This window comes from Salmo salar, chromosome 05, assembly GCF_965601325.2.
Source record: "Salmo salar chromosome 05, fSalSal1, whole genome shotgun sequence".
NCBI lineage: Eukaryota > Metazoa > Chordata > Actinopteri > Salmoniformes > Salmonidae > Salmo > Salmo salar.
The window spans coordinates 94,862,237-94,879,164 of NC_138295.1; the positions used below are offsets into that span (position 1 = coordinate 94,862,237).

The window sequence follows — 16,928 nt, forward strand, 5'->3', positions numbered from 1 at the left end:
CAGAGGGAACAGGAAACTGTTATCATCACTATCTACTGACAGAGGGAACAGGAAACTGTTATCACTCTACTGACAGAGGGAACAGGAAACTGTTATCACCACTATCTACTGACAGAGGGAACAGGAAACTGTTATCACTCTACTGACAGAGGGAACAGGAAACTGTTATCACCACTATCTACTGACAGAGGGAACAGGAAACTGTTATCACCACTATCTACTGACAGAGGGAACAGGAAACTGTTATCACCACTATCTACTGACGGAGGTAACAGGAAACTGTTATCACTCTACTGACAGAGGGAACAGGAAACTGTTATCACCACTATCTACTGACAGAGGGAACAGGAAACTGTTATCACTCTACTGACAGAGGGAACGGGAAACTGTTATCACTCTACTGACAGAGGGAACGGGAAACTGTTATCACCACTATCTACTGACAGAGGGAACAGGAAACTGTTATCACTCTACTGACAGAGGGAACAGGAAACTGTTATCACCACTATCTACTGACAGAGGGAACAGGAAACTGTTATCACCACTATCTACTGACAGAGGGAACAGGAAACTGTTATCACCACTATCTACTGACAGAGGGAACAGGAAACTGTTATCACCACTATCTACTGACAGAGGGAACAGGAAACTGTTATCACCACTATCTACTGACAGAGGGAACGGGAAACTGTTATCACCACTATCTACTGACAGAGGGAACAGGAAACTGTTATCACTAACTACTGACAGAGGTAACAGGAAACTGTTATCACCACTATCTACTGACAGAGGGAACGGGAAACTGTTATCATCACTATCTACTGACAGAGGGAACGGGAAACTGTTATCACCACTATCTACTGACAGAGGGAACAGGAAACTGTTATCACTATCTACTGACAGAGGGAACAGGAAACTGTTATCACCACTATCTACTGACAGAGGGAACAGGAAACTGTTATCACCACTATCTACTGACAGAGGGAACAGGAAACTGTTATCACCACTATCTACTGACAGAGGGAACGGGAAACTGTTATCACCACTATCTACTGACAGAGGGAACGGGAAACTGTTATCACTATCTACTGACAGAGGGAACGGGAAACTGTTATCACTATTTACTGACAGAGGGAACGGGAAACTGTTATCACTATCTACTGACAGAGGGAACAGGAAACTGTTATCACCACTATCTACTGACAGAGGGAACAGGAAACTGTTATCACTCTACTGACAGAGGGAACGGGAAACTGTTATCACCACTATCTACTGACAGAGGGAACGGGAAACTGTTATCACCACTATCTACTGACAGAGGGAATGGGAAACTGTTATCACCATCTACTGACAGAGGGAACAGGAAACTGTTATCACCACTATCTACTGACAGAGGGAACAGGAAACTGTTATCACTATTTACTGACAGAGGGAACAGGAAACTGTTATCACCACTCTCTACTGACAGAGGGAACGGGAAACTGTTATCACTATCTACTGACAGAGGGAACAGGAAACTGTTATCACTATCTACTGACAGAGGGAACAGGAAACTGTTATCACTCTCTACTGACAGAGGGAACAGGAAACTGTTATCACCACTATCTACTGACAGAGGGAACAGGAAACTGTTATCACCACTATCTACTGACAGAGGGAACAGGAAACTGTTATCATCACTATCTACTGACAGAGGGAACAGGAAACTGTTATCACCATCTACTGACAGAGGGAACAGGAAACTGTTATCACCATCTACTGACAGAGGGAACGGGAAACTGTTATCACCACTATCTACTGACAGAGGGAACAGGAAACTGTTATCACTATCTACTGACAGAGGGAACGGGAAACTGTTATCATCACTATCTACTGACAGAGGGAACAGGAAACTGTTATCACCACTATCTACTGACAGAGGGAACAGGAAACTGTTATCACCACTATCTACTGACAGAGGGAACAGGAAACTGTTATCACCACTATCTACTGACAGAGGGAACAGGAAACTGTTATCACCACTATCTACTGACAGAGGGAACGGGAAACTGTTATCACCACTATCTACTGACAGAGGGAACAGGAAACTGTTATCATCACTATCTACTGACAGAGGGAACAGGAAACTGTTATCACTCTACTGACAGAGGGAACAGGAAACTCTTATCACCACTATCTACTGACAGAGGGAACAGGAAACTGTTATCATCACTATCTACTGACAGAGGGAACAGGAAACTGTTATCACTCTACTGACAGAGGGAACAGGAAACTCTTATCACCACTATCTACTGACAGAGGGAACAGGAAACTGTTATCACCACTATCTACTGACAGAGGGAACAGGAAACTGTTATCACCACTATCTACTGACAGAGGGAACAGGAAACTGTTATCACCACTATCTACTGACAGAGGGAACAGGAAACTGTTATCACTCTACTGACAGAGGGAACAGGAAACTGTTATCACCACTATCTACTGACAGAGGGAACGGGAAACTGTTATCACCACTATCTACTGACAGAGGGAACAGGAAACTGTTATCACTAACTACTGACAGAGGTAACAGGAAACTGTTATCACCACTATCTACTGACAGAGGGAACGGGAAACTGTTATCATCACTATCTACTGACAGAGGGAACAGGAAACTGTTATCACTATCTACTGACAGAGGGAACGGGAAACTGTTATCACTACTATCTACTGACAGAGGGAACAGGAAACTGTTATCACCACTATCTACTGACAGAGGGAACAGGAAACTGTTATCACCACTATCTACTGACAGAGGGAACAGGAAACTGTTATCACTATCTACTGACAGAGGGAACGGGAAACTGTTATCACTATCTACTGACGGAGGGAACGGGAAACTGTTTTCACCACTATCTACTGACAGAGGGAACAGGAAACTGTTATCACCACTATCTACTGACAGAGGGAACAGGAAACTGTTATCACCACTATCTACTGACAGAGGGAACGGGAAACTGTTATCACTATCTACTGACGGAGGGAACGGGAAACTGTTATCACCACTATCTACTGACAGAGGGAACAGGAAACTGTTATCACTATCTACTGACAGAGGGAACGGGAAACTGTTATCACTATCTACTGACGGAGGGAACGGGAAACTGTTTTCACCACTATCTACTGACAGAGGGAACAGGAAACTGTTATCACCACTATCTACTGACAGAGGGAACAGGAAACTGTTATCACCACTATCTACTGTCAGAGGGAACAGGAAACTGTTATCACCACTATCTACTGACAGAGGGAACAGGAAACTGTTATCACTCTACTGACAGAGGGAACGGGAAACTGTTATCACCACTATCTACTGACAGAGGGAACAGGAAACTGTTATCACCACTCTCTACTGACAGAGGGAACAGGAAACTGTTATCACCACTATCTACTGACAGAGGGAACAGGAAACTGTTATCACCACTATCTACTGACAGAGGGAACAGGAAACTGTTATCACTATCTACTGACAGAGGGAACAGGAAACTGTTATCACCACTATCTACTGACAGAGGGAACGGGAAACTGTTATCACCACTATCTACTGACAGAGGGAACAGGAAACTGTTTTCACCACTATCTACTGACAGAGGGAACGGGAAACTGTTATCACCACTATCTACTGACAGAGGGAACAGGAAACTGTTATCACTATCTACTGACAGAGGGAACGGGAAACTGTTATCATCACTATCTACTGACAGAGGGAACAGGAAACTGTTATCACCACTATCTACTGACAGAGGGAACAGGAAACTGTTATCACTCTACTGACAGAGGGAACAGGAAACTGTTGTCACCACTATCTACTGACAGAGGGAACAGGAAACTGTTATCATCACTATCTACTGACAGAGGGAACAGGAAACTGTTATCACTATCTACTGACAGAGGGAACAGGAAACTGTTATCACCACTATCTACTGACAGAGGGAACAGGAAACTGTTATCACCACTATCTACTGACAGAGGGAACAGGAAACTGTTATCACCACTATCTACTGACAGAGGGAACAGGAAACTGTTATCACCACTATCTACTGACAGAGGGAACAGGAAACTGTTATCACCACTATCTACTGACAGAGGGAACAGGAAACTGTTATCACCACTATCTACTGACAGAGGGAACAGGAAACTGTTATCACCACTATCTACCGACAGAGGGAACGGGAAACTGTTATCACCACTATCTACTGACAGAGGAAACAGGAAACTGTTATCCCCACTATCTATTGACAGAAGGAACGGGAAACTGTTATCACCACTATCTACTGACAGAGGGAACAGGAAACTGTTATCACCACTATCTACTGACAGAGGGAACAGGAAACTGTTATCACCACTATCTACTGACAGAGGAAACAGGAAACTGTTATCCCCACTATCTATTGACAGAAGGAACGGGAAACTGTTATCACCACTATCTACTGACAGAGGGAACAGGAAACTGTTATCACTATCTACTGACGGAGGGAACGGGAAACTGTTATCACCACTATCTACTGACAGAGGGAACAGGAAACTGTTATCATCACTATCTACTGACAGAGGGAACAGGAAACTGTTATAACTATCTACTGACGGAGGGAACGGGAAACTGTTATCACCACTATCTACTGACAGAGGGAACGGGAAACTGTTATCACCACTATCTACTGACAGAGGGAACAGGAACCTGTTATCACCACTATCTACTGACGGAGGGAACGGGAAACTGTTGTCACTATTTACTGACAGAGGGAACAGGAAACTGTTTTCACCACTATCTACTGACAGAGGGAACAGGAAACTGTTATCACCACTATCTACTGACAGAGGGAACAGGAAACTGTTATCACTATCTACTGACAGAGGGAACGGGAAACTGTTATCACTATCTACTGACGGAGGGAACGGGAAAATGTTATCACCACTATCTACTGACAGAGGGAACAGGAAACTGTTATCACCATCTACTGACAGAGGGAACGGGAAACTGTTATCACTATTTACTGACAGAGGGAACAGGAAACTGTTATCACTATTTACTGACAGAGGGAACAGGAAACTGTTATCACTCTCTACTGACAGAGGGAACGGGAAACTGTAATCACTATCTACTGACGGAGGGAACGGGAAACTGTTATCACCACTATCTACTGACAGAGGGAACGGGAAACTGTTATCATCACTATCTACTGACAGAGGGAACAGGAAACTGTTATCACCATCTACTGACAGAGGGAACGGGAAACTGTTATCATCACTGTCTACTGACAGAGGAACAGGAAACTGTTATCACCATCTACTGACAGAGGGAACGGGAAACTGTTATCATCACTATCTACTGACAGAGGGAACAGGAAACTGTTATCACCACTATCTACTGACAGAGGGAACGGGAAACTGTTATCACCACTATCTACTGACAGAGGGAACAGGAAACTGTTATCACCACTCTCTACTGACAGAGGGAACAGGAAACTGTTATCACCACTATCTACTGACAGAGGGAACAGGAAACTGTTATCACCACTATCTACTGACAGAGGGAACAGGAAACTGTTATCACCACTATCTACTGACAGAGGGAACAGGAAACTGTTATCACCACTATCTACTGACAGAGGGAACAGGAAACTGTTATCACCACTATCTACTGACAGAGGGAACAGGAAACTGTTAACACCACTATCTACTGACAGAGGGAACAGGAAACTGTTATCACCACTATCTACTGACAGAGGGAACGGGAAACTGTTATCACCAATATCTACTGACAGAGGGAACAGGAAACTGTTATCATCACTATCTACTGACAGAGGGAACGGGAAACTGTTATCACCAATATCTACTGACAGAGGGAACAGGAAACTGTTATCACTAACTACTGACAGAGGTAACAGGAAACTGTTATCACCACTATCTACTGACAGAGGGAACGGGAAACTGTTATCACTATCTACTGACAGAGGGAACAGGAAACTGTTATCACCACTATCTACTGACAGAGGGAACGGGAAACTGTCATCATCACTATCTACTGACAGAGGGAACAGGAAACTGTTATCACCACTATCTACTGACAGAGGGAACGGGAAACTGTTATCACCACTATCTACTGACAGAGGGAACAGGAAACTGTTATCACCACTATCTACTGACAGAGGGAACGGGAAACTGTTATCACCACTATCTACTGACAGAGGGAACAGGAAACTGTTATCACTCTACTGACAGAGGGAACAGGAAACTGTTATCACCACTATCTACTGACAGAGGGAACAGGAAACTGTTATCACCACTATCTACTGACAGAAGGAACGGGAAACTGTTATCACTATCTACTGACAGAGGGAACAGGAAACTGTTATCACCATCTACTGACAGAGGGAACAGGAAACTGTTATCACTATCTACTGACAGAGGGAACAGGAAACTGTTATCACCATCTACTGACAGAGGGAACAGGAAACTGTTATCATCACTATCTACTGACAGAGGGAACAGGAAACTGTTATCACTCTACTGACAGAGGGAACGGGAAACTGTTATCACCACTATCTACTGACAGAGGGAACGGGAAACTGTTATCACCACTATCTACTGACAGAGGGAACAGGAAACTGTTATCACTCTACTGACAGAGGGAACGGGAAACTGTTATCACCACTATCTACTGACAGAGGGAACGGGAAACTGTTATCACCACTATCTACTGACAGAGGGAACGGGAAACTGTTATCACCACTATCTACTGACAAAGGGAACAGGAAACTGTTATCACCACTCTCTACTGACAGAGGGAACAGGAAACTGTTATCACCACTCTACTGACAGAGGGAACGGGAAACTGTTATCATCACTATCTACTGACAGAGGGAACAGGAAACTGTTATCACCACTATCTACTGACAGAGGGAACAGGAAACTGTTATCACCACTATCTACTGACAGAGGGAACGGGAAACTGTTATCACTCTACTGACAGAGGGAACAGGAAACTGTTATCACCACTATCTACTGACAGAGGGAACGGGAAACTGTTATCACCACTATCTACTGACAGAGGGAACAGGAAACTGTTATCACTAACTACTGACAGAGGTAACAGGAAACTGTTATCACCACTATCTACTGACAGAGGGAACGGGAAACTGTTATCATCACTATCTACTGACAGAGGGAACAGGAAACTGTTATCACCACTATCTACTGACAGAGGGAACAGGAAACTGTTATCACCACTATCTACTGACAGAGGGAACGGGAAACTGTTATCACCACTATCTACTGACAGAGGGAACAGGAAACTGTTATCACCACTATCTACTGACAGAGGGAACAGGAAACTGTTATCACCACTATCTACTGACAGAGGGAACAGGAAACTGTTATCACCACTATCTACTGACAGAGGGAACGGGAAACTGTTATCACCACTATCTACTGACAGAGGGAACAGGAAACTGTTATCACCACTATCTACTGACAGAGGGAACAGGAAACTGTTATCACTATCTACTGACAGAGGGAACAGGAAACTGTTATCACCACTATCTACTGACAAAGGGAACAGGAAACTGTTATCACCACTATCTACTGACAGAGGGAACAGGAAACTGTTATCACTATCTACTGACGGAGGGAACAGGAAACTGTTATCACTATCTACTGACAGAGGGAACAGGAAACTGTTATCACTATCTACTGACAGAGGGAACGGGAAACTGTTATCACCACTATCTACTGACAGAGGGAACAGGAAACTGTTATCACCACTATCTACTGACAGAGGGAACAGGAAACTGTTATCACCACTATCTACTGACAGAGGGAACAGGAAACTGTTATCACTATCTACTGACAGAGGGAACGGGAAACTATTATCACCACTATCTACTGACAGAGGGAACAGAAAACTGTTATCACCACTATCTACTGACAGAGGGAACAGAAAACTGTTATCACCACTATCTACTGACAGAGGGAACAGGAAACTGTTATCACCACTATCTACTGACAGAGGGAACAGGAAACTGTTATCACCACTCTCTACTGACAGAGGGAACGGGAAACTGTTATCACCACTATCTACTGACAGAGGGAACAGGAAACTGTTATCACCACTATCTACTGACAGAGGGAACAGGAAACTGTTATCACCACTATCTACTGACAGAGGGAACGGGAAACTGTTATCACCACTATCTACTGACAGAGGGAACAGGAAACTGTTATCACTCTCTACTGACAGAGGGAACGGGAAACTGTTATCACTATCTACTGACAGAGGGAACAGGAAACTGTTATCATCACTATCTACTGACAGAGGGAACAGGAAACTGTTATCACTATCTACTGACAGAGGGAACAGGAAACTGTTATCACCACTATCTACTGACAGAGGGAACGGGAAACTGTTATCACCACTATCTACTGACAGAGGGAACAGGAAACTGTTATCACCACTATCTACTGACAGAGGGAACAGGAAACTGTTTTCACCACTATCTACTGACAGAGGGAACGGGAAACTGTTATCACCACTATCTACTGACAGAGGGAACAGGAAACTGTTATCACTCTACTGACAGAGGGAACAGGAAACTGTTATCACCACTATCTACTGACAGAGGGAACAGGAAACTGTTATCACTATCTACTGACAGAGGGAACAGGAAACTGTTATCACCACTATCTACTGACAGAGGGAACAGGAAACTGTTATCATCACTATCTACTGACAGAGGAAACAGGAAACTGTTATCACCACTATCTACTGACAGAGGGAACAGGAAACTGTTATCACCACTATCTACTGACAGAGGGAACAGGAAACTGTTATCACCACTATCTACTGACAGAGGGAACGGGAAACTGTTATCACCACTATCTACTGACAGAGGGAACAGGAAACTGTTATCACCACTATCTACTGACAGAGGGAACAGGAAACTGTTATCACTATCTACTGACAGAGGGAACAGGAAACTGTTATCACCACTATCTACTGACAGAGGGAACAGGAAACTGTTATCACCACTATCTACTGACAGAGGGAACAGGAAACTGTTATCACCACTATCTACTGACAGAGGGAAAGGGAAACTGTTATCACCACTATCTACTGACAGAGGGAACAGGAAACTGTTATCACCACTATCTACTGACAGAGGGAACAGGAAACTGTTATCACCACTATCTACTGACAGAGGGAACAGGAAACTGTTATCATCACTATCTACTGACAGAGGGAACAGGAAACTGTTATCACCACTATCTACTGACAGAGGGAACAGGAAACTGTTATCACCACTATCTACTGACAGAGGGAACAGGAAACTGTTATCACCACTATCTACTGACAGAGGGAACAGGAAACTGTTATCACCACTATCTACTGACAGAGGGAACAGGAAACTGTTATCATCACTATCTACTGACAGAGGGAACGGGAAACTGTTATCACCACTATCTACTGACAGAGGGAACAGGAAACTGTTATCACCACTATCTACTGACAGAGGGAACAGGAAACTGTTATCACCACTATCTACTGACAGAGGGAACAGGAACCTGTTATCACCACTATCTACTGACAGAGGGAAAGGGAAACTGTTATCACCACTATCTACTGACAGAGGGAACAGGAAACTGTTATCACTATCTACTGACAGAGGGAAAGGGAAACTGTTATCACTATCTACTGACAGAGGGAACAGGAAACTGTTATCACCACTATCTACTGACAGAGGGAACGGGAAACTGTTATCACTAACTACTGACAGAGGGAACGGGAAACTGTTATCACCACTATCTACTGACAGAGGGAACAGGAAACTGTTATCACCACTATCTACTGACAGAGGGAACAGGAAACTGTTATCACTAACTACTGACAGAGGGAACGGGAAACTGTTACAGTTTAACCTCCCACGCACGCACGCATAAAAACACACCCACACACTTACAGACACACACGCACGAGCATTCACACACACACACACACGCTCACGTATTTATCCTAACACACTCGGTGTGTGTGTGTGTGTGTTTCACTTCAACCTTCAGGGTATTCCCTGGGTCTGCATATCTAACCTGGCAGCTCTACATCAGACATGGTCTGTGTCCCAAATGGAACCCTATTCCCTCTATAGTGAACTAGAGTCCTGTGGGCCCTGCTCAAAATAGTGCACTACGTAGGAAATAGGGTCCCAACAAGCTCTCACGTCAGAGTTAGACCTCCATCTATGTTTTTCCAAAATGTCAAATTTCAAAGTGTTTTAAAGTTAAGTTAAGTTAGGCAAGTTAAGTTAAGTTAAGTTAAGTTAGGCTAAGTTAAGTTAAGTTAAGTTAGGCAAGTTTCTATCGCTGGATTCAAACCGGCAAGATTCTGCAGCAAAGGGCAGATGCTTACGTACATCCACCATTGGCCAACCCTAAACCGCCCTAGCAAAACCAAAACCTACCTGAAGGTAACAGAACAAGTGTGTGTGTGTGTGTGTGGTGTGTGTGTGTGTGGTGTGTGTGTGTGTGTGTGTGTGTGTGTGTGTGTGTCTGTGTGTGTGTGTGTGTGTGTGTGTGTGTGTGTCTGTGTGTGTGTGTGTGTGTGTGTGTGTGTGTGTGTGTCTGTGTGTGTCTGTGTGTGTGTGTGTGTGTGTGTGTGTGTGTGTGTGTGTGTGTGTGTGTGTGTGTGTGTGTGTGTGTGTGTGTGTGTGTGTGTGTGTGTGTGTATTTGTGCTAACCTTCAGAGAGTAGCCTTGGTCACACTGAAAGGAAACCATGTCCCCCACAGTAAAGCGCTGGCCCACATTGACACCGTTGAGGGGGTGCTGAGGTTCTGGGCATGAATCCAAACCTATTGCTTAGGACAGAGTCAAAACACACACATGGGAATAGCAATCACTTGTCTGCACATCAAGATCAGTACAGGAACATAGAAACAAACACCAACCATTCAAAACAGTAGAGTACAGTATGGAACTGGTAGTTATAATACTCCTTATAGGAATACTGAGAGATGATTGGTAGTTAACACTGCTTATAGGAATACTGAGAGATGATAGGTAGTTATAATACTCCTTATAGGAATACTGAGAGATGATAGGTAGTTATTATACTCCTTATAGGAATACTGAGAGATGATTGGTAGTTAACACTGCTTATAGGAATACTGATAGATGATAGGTAGTTAATACTCCTTATAGGAATACTGAGAGATGATAGGTAGTTATAATACTCCTTATAGGAATACTGAGAGATGATAGGTAGTTATAATACTCCTTATAGGAATACTGATAGATGATAGGTAGTTAATACTCCTTATAGGAATACTGAGAGATGATAGGTAGTTATAATACTCCTTATAGGAATACTGAGAGATGATAGGTAGTTATAATACTCCTTATAGGAATACTGAGAGATGATAGGTAGTTATAATACTCCTTATAGGAATACTGAGAGATGATAGGTAGTTATAATACTCCTTATAGGAATACTGAGAGATGATAGGTAGTTATAATACTCCTTATAGGAATACTGAGAGATGATAGGTAGTTATTATACTCCTTATAGGAATACTGATAGATGATAGGTAGTTAATACTCCTTATAGGAATACTGAGAGATGATAGGTAGTTATAATACTCCTTATAGGAATACTGATAGATGATAGGTAGTTAATACTCCTTATAGGAATACTGAGAGATGATAGGTAGTTATAATACTCATTAGAGGAATACTGATAGATGATAGGTAGTTATAATACTCTTTATAGGAATACTGATAGATGATAGGTAGTTAATACTCCTTATAGGAATACTGATAGATGATAGGTAGTTATAATACTCCTTATAGGAATACTGATAGATGATAGGTAGTTAATACTCCTTATAGGAATACTGAGAGATGATAGGTAGTTATAATACTCCTTATAGGAATACTGATAGATGATAGGTAGTTATAATACTCCTTATAGGAATACTGAGAGATGATAGGTAGTTATAATACTCCTTATAGGAATACTGAGAGATGATTGGTAGTTAACACTGCTTATAGGAATACTGAGAGATGATAGGTAGTTATAATTCTCCTTATAGGAATACTGATAGATGATAGGTAGTTATAATACTCCTTATAGGAATACTGATAGATGATAGGTAGTTATAATACTCCTTATAGGAATACTGATAGATGATAGGTAGTTAATACTCCTTATAGGAATACTGAGAGATGATAGGTAGTTATAATACTCCTTATAGGAATACTGAGAGATGATAGGTAGTTATAATACTCCTTATAGGATTACTGAGAGATGATTGGTAGTTATAATACTCCTTATAGGAATACTGAGAGATGATAGGTAGTTATAATACTCCTTATAGGAATACTGAGAGATGATAGGTAGTTATAATACTCCTTATAGGAATACTGAGAGATGATAGGTAGTTATAATACTCCTTATAGGAATACTGAGAGATGATAGGTAGTTATAATACTCCTTATAGGAATACTGAGAGATGATAGGTAGTTATAATACTCCTTATAGGAATACTGAGAGATGATAGGTAGTTATTATACTCCTTATAGGAATACTGATAGATGATAGGTAGTTAATACTCCTTATAGGAATACTGAGAGATGATAGGTAGTTATAATACTCCTTATAGGAATACTGATAGATGATAGGTAGTTAATACTCCTTATAGGAATACTGAGAGATGATAGGTAGTTATAATACTCATTAGAGGAATACTGATAGATGATAGGTAGTTATAATACTCTTTATAGGAATACTGATAGATGATAGGTAGTTAATACTCCTTATAGGAATACTGATAGATGATAGGTAGTTATAATACTCCTTATAGGAATACTGATAGATGATAGGTAGTTAATACTCCTTATAGGAATACTGAGAGATGATAGGTAGTTATTATACTCCTTATAGGAATACTGATAGATGATAGGTAGTTAATACTCCTTATAGGAATACTGAGAGATGATAGGTAGTTATAATACTCCTTATAGGAATACTGATAGATGATAGGTAGTTAATACTCCTTATAGGAATACTGAGAGATGATAGGTAGTTATAATACTCATTAGAGGAATACTGATAGATGATAGGTAGTTATAATACTCTTTATAGGAATACTGATAGATGATAGGTAGTTAATACTCCTTATAGGAATACTGATAGATGATAGGTAGTTATAATACTCCTTATAGGAATACTGATAGATGATAGGTAGTTAATACTCCTTATAGGAATACTGAGAGATGATAGGTAGTTATAATACTCCTTATAGGAATACTGAGAGATGATTGGTAGTTAACACTGCTTATAGGAATACTGATAGATGATAGGTAGTTAATACTCCTTATAGGAATACTGAGAGATGATAGGTAGTTATAATTCTCCTTATAGGAATACTGATAGATGATAGGTAGTTATAATACTCCTTATAGGAATACTGATAGATGATAGGTAGTTAATACTCCTTATAGGAATACTGAGAGATGATAGGTAGTTATAATACTCCTTATAGGAATACTGAGAGATGATAGGTAGTTATAATACTCCTTATAGGAATACTGATAGATGATAGGTAGTTAATACTCCTTATAGGAATACTGAGAGATGATAGGTAGTTATAATACTCCTTATAGGAATACTGATAGATGATAGGTAGTTAACACTCCTTATAGGAATACTGAGAGATGATAGGTAGTTAATACTCCTTATAGGAATACTGATAGATGATAGGTAGTTAACACTCCTTATAGGAATACTGAGAGATGATAGGTAGTTAATACTCCTTATAGGAATACTGAGGGTGGTCAGAGAGTGGTGAGCAGAGGGGTGACAGGAGTGGAGATGGAGTCTGTGAGTGGTGAACAGAGAGGTGAGAGACTGATAGGTGGTAAACAGAGTGGTGAGAGACTTTAGGTGGTAAACAGAGTGGTGAACAGAGTGGTGAACAGAGTGGTAAACAGAGTGGTAAACAGAGTGGTGAGAGACTATGAGTGGTGAACAGAGTGGTGAGAGACTATGAGGTGGTGAACAGAGTGGTGAGCAGACTGGTGAACAGAGTGGTAAACAGAGTGGTGAACAGAGTGGTGAGAGACTATGAGTGGTGAACAGAGTGGTGAGAGACTATAGGTGGTAAACAGAGTGGTGAGACACTGTGAGTGGTGAACAGAGTGGTAAACAGAGTGGTGAGAGACTATGAGTGGTAAACAGAGTGGTGAGAGACTATGAGTGGTAAACAGAGTGGTGAGAGACTATAGGTGGTAAACAGAGTGGTGAGAGACTGTGAGTGGTAAACAGAGTGGTAAACAGAGTGGTGAGAGACTATGAGTGGTAAACAGAGTGGTGAGAGACTATGAGTGGTAAACAGAGTGGTAAACAGAGTGGTGAGAGACTATGAGTGGTGAACAGAGTGGTAAACAGAGTGGTGAGAGACTATGAGTGGTAAACAGAGTGGTGAGAGACTATGAGTGGTAAACAGAGTGGTGAGAGACTATGAGTGGTAAACAGAGTGGTAAACAGAGTGGTGAGAGACTATGAGTGGTGAACAGAGTGGTAAACAGAGTGGTGAGAGACTATGAGTGGTAAACAGAGTGGTGAGAGACTATGAGTGGTAAACAGAGTGGTAAACAGAGTGGTGAGAGACTATGAGTGGTGAACAGAGTGGTAAACAGAGTGGTGAGAGACTATGAGTGGTAAACAGAGTGGTGAGAGACTGAGTGGTAAACAGAGTGGTGAGAGACTATGAGTGGTGAACAGAGTGGTAAACAGAGTGGTGAGAGACTATGAGTGGTGAACAGAGTGGTGAGAGACTATGAGTGGTAAACAGAGTGGTGAGAGACTATGAGTGGTGAACAGAGTGGTGAACAGAGTGGTGAGAGACTATGAGTGGTAAACAGAGTGGTGAGAGACTATGAGTGGTGAACAGAGTGGTGAGAGACTATGAGTGGTGAACAGAGTGGTGAGAGACTATGAGTGGTAAACAGAGTGGTGAGAGACTATGAGTGGTGAACAGAGTGGTGAGAGACTATGAGTGGTGAACAGAGTGGTGAGAGACTATGAGTGGTAAACAGAGTGGTGAGAGACTATGAGTGGTGAACAGAGTGGTGAGAGACTATGAGTGGTGAACAGAGTGGTGAGAGACTATGAGTGGTGAACAGAGTGGTGAGAGACTATGAGTGGTGAACAGAGTGGTGAGAGACTATGAGTGGTGAACAGAGTGGTGAACAGAGTGGTGAGAGACTATGAGTGCTGAACAGAGTGGTGAGAGACTATGAGTGGTGAACAGAGTGGTAAACAGAGTGGTGAGAGACTATGAGTGGTGAACAGAGTGGTGAGAGACTATGAGTGGTGAACAGAGTGGTGAGAGACTATGAGTGGTGAACAGAGTGGTGAGAGACTATGAGTGGTGAACCGAGTGGTGAGAGACTATGAGTGGTGAACAGAGTGGTGAGAGACTATGAGTGGTGAACAGAGTGGTGAGAGACTATGAGTGGTGAACAGAGTGGTGAGAGACTATGAGTGGTGAACAGAGTGGTGAGAGACTATGAGTGGTGAACAGAGTGGTGAGAGACTATGAGTGGTGAACAGAGTGGTGAGAGACTATGAGTGGTGAACAGAGTGGTGAGAGACTATGAGTGGTGAACCGAGTGGTGAGAGACTATGAGTGGTGAACAGAGTGGTGAGAGACTATAGGTGGTGAACAGAAATAAACCAAAAGAGTTCAGAAGGTGTTCAGAACAGTATGCTGTCAATCATCTCAGCAGGCTGTTATATATGGATATTCCTACTCCTGGTAGTCATGGTGTGGAGAGCGTTGGGCATGTGGGGGAGAGTGGTAACATGCTGTGGTAAGGAGGGGGTGAGAGAGTGAAGAGATTGATGTGGGAGAGGGCTGAGGAGACTGATTGGCTGAAGAGATTGATGTGGGAGAGGGCTGAGGAGACTGATTGGCTGAAGAGATTGATGTGGGAGAGGGGTGAAGAGAGTGATTCGTGAAATATACTGTAAAATGTATTTTTACGGTTAAGAAGCTTTAGGGATAGAACAACCCACTGAGAGACAGACAGGCCAGAGGCTGAGGAGAGCGGGGAGTAGACTTAGTGAGAGCGTTGTAATACATGTTGATCTCTACAGGTGGTAGACTGTGGGAGAGTGGTATACAGGGTTAGAGGTGCTGAGAGACTGAGATGGACCGATCGGGGCTGTGAGAGGTTGGCCGTGGTGAGATGTTGTGGGAGACAGGTGATGATAGCATCTGAATATAAAGTATGTTTATCTCTGAGTTTGGGGGAAGGTGGGACACAGGGTTAAAGGTGATGTGAGACAGATGTTGAGGAGAGTGGCTGGTGTTAGTGAGAGACCTGTGGTCAGAGGGTTACAGTTCCCCACTCAGAGGGATAGGCGCAGACAGACAGACAGACAGACAGACAGACAGACAGACAGACAGACAGACAGACAGACGGACAGACAGACAGACAGACAGACAGACAGACAGACAGACAGACAGACAGACAGACAGACAGACAGACAGACAGACAGACAGACAGGCAGGCAGGCCGACAGGCATCCAGGCAGACAGGCAGACAGGCAGACAGACAGGCATCCAGGCAGACAGGCAGACAGGCAGACAGACAGATAGGCAGACAGACAGGCCGACAGGCATCCAGGCAGACAGGCAGACAGGCAGACAGGCATCCAGGCAGACAGACAGACAGACAGACAGGCATCCAGGCATCCAGACAGCAGGCAGCGCAGACAGCGCAGACAGGCAGACAGGCAGACAGGCAGGGACGGTGGATGAGCTCAGTTAGCCTGGTCCCATCTGGAACCCTGGGTGTCCTTTAGCCAACTCCTCTGATGGCATGACAGCA

General features: G+C 42.9%; 1 protein-coding gene across 1 annotated transcript in view; it reads right to left on the reverse strand.

Moving 5' to 3' along the window:
• LOC106606155 (CUB and sushi domain-containing protein 3) overlaps positions 1-16,928 on the reverse strand; it is a 540,034-nt gene that overhangs the window by 205,745 nt on the left and 317,361 nt on the right. Inside the window, exon 39 of the mRNA XM_082975995.1 lies at positions 10,770-10,888. Coding sequence (XP_082832121.1) covers positions 10,770-10,888 — 119 coding nt within the window. The remainder of the gene's footprint in view (positions 1-10,769; positions 10,889-16,928) is intronic.